An 8,815-nucleotide genomic window follows, 5' to 3' on the forward strand; every position below is an offset into this window, starting at 1 on the left:
CGGTGGCTTTTCGGGTGCGCTTCAAGGTGTTGATTATCATCTTTAAAGCGCGCCATGGCATCGGACCTGGTTATCTCCGAGACCGCCTTCTGCCACAGATTACCTCTCATCGGCCGATACGCTCCCACAGAGAGGGTCTCCTCAGGGTGCCGTCAGTCAGACAGTGCCGGCTGGCAACCCCCAGGGGGAGGGCCTTCTCGGTTGGAGCCCCCTCCCTATGGAACGAATTACCCCCAGAGATCCGGGTCATTCCGGATCTCCCCTCCTTCCGCCGCACCCTCAAGACATGGCTATTCCAGCTAGCGGGACTGGCCTAAGGGATATTTTAATTCGATTTTAATTTGATTTTAATTTGGTTTTTAACATAATTTTAAAAAGAAACGGCCAAAAAAATCAATATTTCATTTTAATTGTATTTTAAACTTAGTATTTTGTATGGTTTGTTTGTTTTTTAACTTGCTGTAAGCCGCCCTGAGTCCGCTAGGAGAAGGGCGGGGTATAAATTGAATAAAACTAAAACTAAACTAAACTTGAAGAGATTCTAACTTTTGGTATGCATAGTGATTCTGATATTACCCTGTTTATTCCAGATCAATCCAGATTATTTCTTCTTTTTCAGAATATATTGGCGGTAAAAATTGCTTCTTAGCAAAATTAATACATATTTTATAATGAGCATCTTTGATTTACTATGTCACAAAATGTGGCATCACCTAGCTCAGTGGTAGGCAACCTTGGCTCTTTTATGACTCGTGGACTTCAACTCCCAGAATTCCTGAGTCAGCCAGCCCGACCTAGCTGATCTTGGCTGATTTTTTAAAAGTAGGGTCACTGATGATAGAGTAAGAAAGGGCCTAAAATTTTTCTAGTCCAACCCTTGGCTTAGTCCTGGATCCTGTGGAACAAGTCCTCAAACTGTGTCCTACAGAACCCTAGGACACCTTAATGGGTTCCATTAGAGATTAAGGGGTTGAAAAGCGTTCATTTGAATGCAGTCAACTTTCTTCCACTAAATCTTTGCCTAGAATTTTTCTTAACTAATAGTTTCTATAATTTGAAAAATGTTGAAAACCTCTATATTAGAGCATTTCTGAAAGATGATTCTCAACCCTTTGATCAGATAATCTAGTGCAGTGTTTCTCAATCTTGGCAGCTTGAAGATGTGTGGACTTCAACTTCTAAAATTCCCTACCAGTCATGCTGGTTTGGGAATTCTGGGAGTTGAAGTCCACACATCTTCAAGCAGCCAAGGTTCAGAAGCACTGATCTAGTGAGTGAAAACTTATTATGTCATGGGATAGCCCATTAAATTGTCTGATACAGTCTGGAAGTTTCTTCCAATAATTGGTATCTACTCCTTTGTTATACTTTTAACCTACTGCTTCTTGTCCTGCTATCTGGGACCACAGAGAATTCATCTACTGCCTCTTCTGTATGACAGCCCTTCAGATATTTGAGGACTGTCGTCATAGCTACTTTTTGTTATCTCTTCAATAGGCTGAACATTCATAGAGATTTTCTCCTTTCTTCCTTTCACTTGCTGTTCAAATAGGAGCTATGAGTATAGGAAGATTTCCAAGTTGCAGGTTTCTTCCAGGAAATGCTATGCTGCTGTTGACTGAATAAACCATTCAATTTATTCACTATTGATTAAAAAACCCCAAGACATTTATATTCCTACAGTTATTAAAGTAATATAATGTTGAATTTCATATTTTTTTTAACCATAGATTTCAGTAAAACTCATGACATTCTACCTTCTCATAATGCTCAATGAGAATCTCAACCACAATATTCTGAAACTTGATGTTCATCATAGCGGCCACTGTTTCCTCCTGGGCTCTCATCAATGTGGGACCAAAAATAACTCCAAGATTGGAGACTGTCATGAGATTCTGCTGACTATGTAACGATACCCTGAAAATAAGCAATTAAAATAATAGTAGAATTTAGATATCATGCACTAGCATTTCATTTCCATTCAATATAACTGGACATTGCATTTATGTCTATATTAAGTAAAAGGTGTAATTTATTTTGATAACATTCTTTGGAAAGACAGAAACTATTTGCTCTTTGGAGAGGAATATACTGTTGTAGGAATTTTGGAAACAGGCTTTCCTATTTAATAATTTAAATATTTAAATGATTTAAACATTCTACATATTTTAAGCAGAGCTTCAAATATTTAATAGACTTTGTTAATTCCAGTTTTCCTCCAAAGCTATTTTCTCATGGAATAAAATTTCTGCTGATTAACACAAATACTAAGCAATGCATCCCATGTACACTGCCTCTAAAAAACAGGTTTCTTCTCAATAAATATAAATCCAATATAACCCTTTCTTTTATATGTGAAAGGGAAACACTTTTTAACTTTTTTTTTCCTAGCAAAAAGAATCACAAACAAATGTAGCTGGCAGGGCTTAGCTGAAATTAGAATATATAAATACCATTTTTCCAAAATGCTAATGGACATCTATTCAATTTATTGCCACCAACGGTTTACCTAATTCAAATCAATTCACACAAGCCAGTTCCAAACACCAAAACTTTGTAACATGATCACAGGAAAAGTCACGCCTATCCAGAAATTTATAAAAGATTTGTTTTAGACTATAGGTCGACCTTGACTTATGACCGATCACTTAGCAACTGTTTAAAGTTACAATGGATCCGGAAAAAGCTACTTATGACCTGGATTTGAAGTTCCAACAACCGACTCCCCCTGGTCATATGGCAGCATTGTGGGTGCTGACCCGCATTTACCGCCACTTGCAGTGCCCTGCAGTCACGTGACCATGATTTATGATGTTTTTGCTGGAAACCAGTACTTATTTCCAGTTTCTGGGGGAAAAAATCCTCATAGCGAATAATAGATTCACTTAACTAGTGTGGTATTTGCATAAAAAAGGTAATAAAATTGGGTCTGGTCAAGAGGTAACCTGCTTTATGACTGTCATGATTTACAACCAAAATTGTGGGCTCAATTACAATGGTATGTCAAGGCTTATCTATATGGTTCAACATGAAGCTTCTAATCTTATTGGATTATTCATTCACAGCTCTACTTCATCTTAGGATGCAATACCTGGCCCACTTTCTCAAAATTACTCACTCTTTGATATGGCGCTTTCTTGAAAACGTACAGATGGTCAATTTGGAACATGTCCCCAGTAAATGGTACTTATGGATTTAGCAAATGAAAGGATAAGATAGGAAATCCTTTACATCAACCCCCCCAACCAGATGATTTGCAGATATCTTGTTCATATAAAAATTGCATGTTATATTTGTGTAAAAAAGTCTTCCCGGTTCAGTCGTGTCAATTCTAGGGCACAGTATGCATCTCTGTTTCTTGGCCATGGGAACCAGCATTGTCCAAAGACGCTTCTGTGGTCATGTGGCCAGCATGGCTATATGCCAAAGGCACACAGAATGCTATTACCTTCCCACCAAAGTGGTGCCTATTAGTCTACTCTCATTTGCATGCTTTCAAACTGCTAGGTGGGCAGAAGCTGAGGCAAGGAATGGGAGCTCACCCTGTCACATGGGACTTGGGTCTTGAACCCGAGCTGTCACCTTTCTAGCTGAGCAGCTCAATGTCTTTAACCACAGAGCCCCCCACCCTTTATAGGTGTAATCTAGCATATGTTAAGGCACCAACCCCCAGGCTGCAACCCAGTACCAGGCTGCAGCCCGTTTGGAACTGGGCTATGGAAGTGGCAGGCGAGCACGTGAGGGTACAACTCCATTTGTGCGAGTGGTATGTGTGTATGCGTCCATTTGTGCAAATGGAGCTGCATACACACTTGCCTGCCACTCGCACGAAACCATCCTCTCCACCCCACCAGTCCGCAAAGGATTTAGTTAAGGAGCTCCTAAATTAACCCTAAATCCCTAAATTAAGGAGGCTCTTTTCATTACTGAGAGTTGTATGTGTGGATGCATCCTATATTTATATATTTATTTCTTCTCTGGAACATTTGTCACCTGGACTCATTGTGGAATTCATATCTCAGAGTAAGTTGTCCTACACATTGGACACACTTGATGCAGGGTGCTGTTCTTGGTGATAATCACCAAGAACAGCACATATGAAGGAGATAATCTCCTTCATATTAAAGCAGTTCCAAATTTCATAAGCTAACCCTATTACATATTATTGAATACAATATTTAAAGTTGGAATAGTTTATTGCTTCATATTGTTTAAAGCAGACACATAACTTTGTATGCAGCTAGAATGCCTTATAAAGATTTTCATATCTTGACTAATAAAAGAATATTGAGTAAGTAAAGTTAAAACAGTTTCCATATTACTGTAATTTATTATCTTAACAAGAAAAGCTTAGGCTACCTTGGTGACAAATTGAATCTTTTAGATAACAAAAGTGAGGCTGATATTGCCTTGACAAATAATAACTGGACATAATTTTTTGAAATGGGAACTAAGGTTTAGTTTCTTGAAGAAATTTTAGAAAATAGCTTTTTCATAACACTAATGAGATAGAAATGTTATTGTAATAGTTTGATTTTGGGATAATGAATATAAATAGGCTGAAATAATAAGAGAATGAAATTTATGTCATTACATTAAAGAAAATATCCATTTCCTGAAAGTCTACTTTTATTGTGCTATATTTCTGGATAAAATATTGTCAATCTTTTATTTTTTTTGTATTTTTATGTGACAGCATGGGCAAATTTTCAATGGATAAAATACTAGATCTGCTTAGTAATTCTTTGATCAACAAACGACACCTGAAAGTCATACTGTGAGCTTTTCCTAGTCCTGGTTTAGCACCTTAACCACCACACCAAAGTAACCCTGATAGTTTCAGTTGCATCTTTTATTGTATTTGGCTGCCAGAGATCAAAAATACATAGTCATGGGAAGAGAAATGGAATGTGTGAATCCAATGACTGGATATCATTGCTTATTGCTGAAAATTTTTGATGAACACACGTTAACCACACAAACATTTATATAGAGTTAAATGTAGGGACTGTTAATTGAAATCCATTTGAGAGTTAATCTAAGACAGAACTGACTTCCTTATGTTCCATTATTTCATTCCACCAAGAAATGGTTATAAACATCAAAGGCAGATCCATATCCAGATGTTCTTTAAGTAACGTTTTTGAAAAGCTAAAAAACACAAACACACACACACACACACAAGAATTTTCAAACAAATAGCAATGTGTCCACCTAAATTGCAACAGGAACAAGAGACATAACTGGCATCTTAAGTTAGAGTTTTTTCAGATATATATGAAAAGATGAATGGTCAGTCAGCCTGGAGTAACCTTCTACAAAATAATTCTTTGCCAGAAAAGAAATATGTAAACAGATCATGGAAAGGATGCTACTTCGCATTGGGAACTTCCCGGGGGTGCTAATTAATAAATACATTTCCAGTCATGAATACTTATAACCAGTGCTTTTTTTCTAAAAAAAAAAAAAGGTGCCGGAACTCACACACGTCATACAACCCGCCTTGCCTACCCTACAAAGTTCCATCAAAAAAAGATGCTGGAACTCTGTTCTGGGCGTTCTATGAGAAAAAAAGCCCTGCTTATAACTGTTGTTTTGGGATATGATTTAAGGCAGCAGCACTAAAGTTCCTCTCTTTCCTCCTATGATTATAAACAACCCACATAAAAAGCAATTATTACTTGACCAAATGCTTTATCAGGATGTCCAACATCTCCCGGTTTTTCTCTGGCAACTTGTGGACAAGTGCATGGACTGCTTCCACTCTGTAATTCTGGTCATCAGACTCTGTTAAAAAGATAGTAACAAGAAGAATAACCCAATGAGGTCTCCTGTATTAAGTGATTTCAAACAGAAGCTAGGTCCTGTCTGAGATGTTCTAGCTAGTGGATCCTATGCTGAGGAAGGCATTGATCAAGATGATCTTTAAGATTCCTTCCAATTCTAAGAATCTATATAAATCTCTGCTACTTCAATCATCATCACTACATCACATGCTACTTATTGTCAGGAACAAAAATGGAATGCGTGGTGGCACAGTGGTTAGAATGTAGTATTACAGGCTAATTCTGCAGATTACAAGGGTCAAGGTTGACTCAGCCTTCCATCCGTCTGACGTCAGTAAAATGAGGACCCAGATTGTTGGGGGCAAATATGCTGACTCTGTAAACTGCTTAGAGAGGGCTGTAAAGCACTGTGAAGCGGTATATAAGTCTAAGTGCTATTGCTAAAGATTTCTTTAAACAAACAGAAACTGACAAAGGATGTCACCAGACGTCTAAGCACTACTGATTTTTCACCACACAGAAATGCATGAGGCCCTCCACAAATAGAAAGTTATGAAATAGAAATGGATAAAATAGTCATATGAATATCAAAAGCTACCAGCAGGAAGGGGACAAAAGAAGGCATGATTAGCAAATGGGACATATAGATGAAAATGCTGAACTCACCTCCCACTCCCATTTTTGTTATGCTGCAGCCTGATTCTACAATTGTTGAAATTATTTTTTTTCCTCATTAATCTGTACTCAGTAGCCCATAATAACAAAGTGAAAACAGCATAACAAAACTGAAGGTCTGAATACTTTGAATGCAGTGTGTGTGTGTATGTATACCTACATCTATAAAGAAACCTGAATTCTTAATATGTATATTATATATAGTTTGTCCCAACAACAGGATTATCATCCATTTTTTTCACTTACTAACAGCAATGATGAAATCCTTGTGTAACTTGAAAGTCATGAGTGGCTCTGCAAGACACCTGAGGAAAAAAATTAGTGATTGAAAGAGGCTGAATGTAGTATTTTGAAGATATTCACATTTAATTCCAAAGCAGACATTAGCCTTAGTTCCATTCTAAACTCGCATGCATGGCTGTGAGTTATGGATAGTACTACTGAAGCCTTAAATAGTCACACAGCTAGAAGGAGAGATCTATATAAATAAAAATGTAAATGTTCGTTTGTTCAAAATCTTAAATCTCCGAAAGTTCTTCACCGATTGCTTTGAAATTTTGACACAACGTTGCATTCGAATACACGCGTGTTTTTATATACCTATATTATATAGATGTCACACCTGTGACAGGTAAAACATGCTTTTTTTGAAAAACAGTGCCATCTGTTGGACATAAAAGCAACACACGCTACGATTTTACCATTCCATTTCAATGTTTCCGATTTACGATCCATTTACGATTTCCAAATTTCCAATTTTACGATTCCATTTCAATGTTTCCGATTGCATTGTTAAATTGAATTTTCATAGATTTCGATTTATTTTCATTTTGATTTAATTATTTCGTGTGACATTGCGTTGGAATTGATGCACAGACAATAGAACAACAAAAAATATTGTATACCCACAAGCATTGTGAAATTAAACATATTAGAAACGTGCGCTTTCTCTTTTCTTTCTTTTCCATTTAACCAGACTGAGCCACAGCAACGTGTGGCTGGGTACAACTAGTGATAAATAAAAGCTTCCTGCAGCCTTCTTCAAGCTGGTGACCTGCAGATGAGTTGGACTACAGCTTTGCTCTTTCCCAGCTGTATGATCTTCAGAGGACCTTACATGGGGGAAGGATGCTCAAGGAAACATAGGAGACAAAATTTTGTGACTAAATCATTCATAGTTCTCAAAGGTAAAGACCTTCTCACATCAAGTTTGGCTCCTTGAGACCATGTAATTTTCCTGGCCATAGCACAGTAGTGATATATTATTGCCATTTTTAGGTTGTTTTTAGCCTATAGATCTGGGATTTCTAGTGATTTCTCATCAAGTCCTAAATGGGTTTGATTGCTTTGCTTGTTTAGAGACTAATGAACATTAGCTTGATGCTGCAAGGGGCTATCTTCTATGATTTCATTGAATTATGGGAAGAAGAAGGAAGTTTAAGATTCCAAAGGTACAACTTCCCTAACTAAATTCAGTCTGCCTCCTTATTTTTGATAACCTTTAGTAATTTTTCCTTTGATTAGGGTTAAACTTCTAAAGATGTTTAAATTAAAGAGAAGTACTTAAAGAGTCAAACCCTCAGGTGATCCTATCAAAAATACTGCTCCAATCAGCAGTTATTACAAAAAAACTGTAGAAGTAATTCTGATAGCTATGCAACCTGAAATCCTTTTAAGTTTGTTCTAATAGTCCCTCTGAATGTCTGAGCTCTTAACAACTTTTCCAGTACATTTACAGTCAAATTTGATAGGACTCTACACTCCAATATTTGGAGGACTCACTTAAGTGAAATCAATATTAGGTTGTCTAGAATGCAAGACAATGCATTCAAGACTGATCTGCTTTCTGAATAAATATATACCTTCATTTTTTTCATTCCTTAACAATGCAACTTCCTACATTACTGGATTTATTAAACAAATGAGATACTTGTACTTGTTTTATGTGATTCTAATAGCCAATTAGTGAACCATGCTGTGCAGTTTTGATCAAATAAATTAACTAGTTAAAGAAATTTACTGCCCAGTGTTGTAAGCATTAGATATCAACTAAGAAAAGCTCAATTTAAAATGGAAACATTCACAATACACTGAAAATAAGACAACTATATCAATGGCTATGAACACCGTACTATGCTCTCTACATTACAGTAGGGTTTGAAGAGTATAAGCCAGAGATACTGACAAGCACTTGCCCTAAGACATTGGAATTTTGCATGACTTATGCTTACCTGAGGTAGTTCTTTAGCCCACTTGTTATAGTTTTATTGTCCCAAATTTCCAAATCAATGTCCATATCAGGAGGAGATTTAGGCGCTATTAAAAGAGAGAGCAGTTGGATGAATCCATTTCCC

General features: G+C 36.9%; 1 protein-coding gene across 1 annotated transcript in view; it reads right to left on the reverse strand.

Moving 5' to 3' along the window:
• LOC107299414 (rho GTPase-activating protein 42-like) overlaps positions 1–8,815 on the reverse strand; it is a gene marked incomplete at both ends in the record, with an annotated part of 55,248 nt that overhangs the window by 4,290 nt on the left and 42,143 nt on the right. Inside the window, 4 exons of the mRNA XM_015828776.1 lie at positions 1,758–1,917; positions 5,682–5,787; positions 6,708–6,766; positions 8,693–8,814. Coding sequence (XP_015684262.1) covers positions 1,758–1,917; positions 5,682–5,787; positions 6,708–6,766; positions 8,693–8,814 — 447 coding nt within the window. The remainder of the gene's footprint in view (positions 1–1,757; positions 1,918–5,681; positions 5,788–6,707; positions 6,767–8,692; position 8,815) is intronic.

Source organism: Protobothrops mucrosquamatus, unplaced genomic scaffold (assembly GCF_001527695.2).
Source record: "Protobothrops mucrosquamatus isolate PMUCROS unplaced genomic scaffold, P.Mucros_1.0 scaffold4881, whole genome shotgun sequence".
Lineage (NCBI taxonomy): Eukaryota > Metazoa > Chordata > Lepidosauria > Squamata > Viperidae > Protobothrops > Protobothrops mucrosquamatus.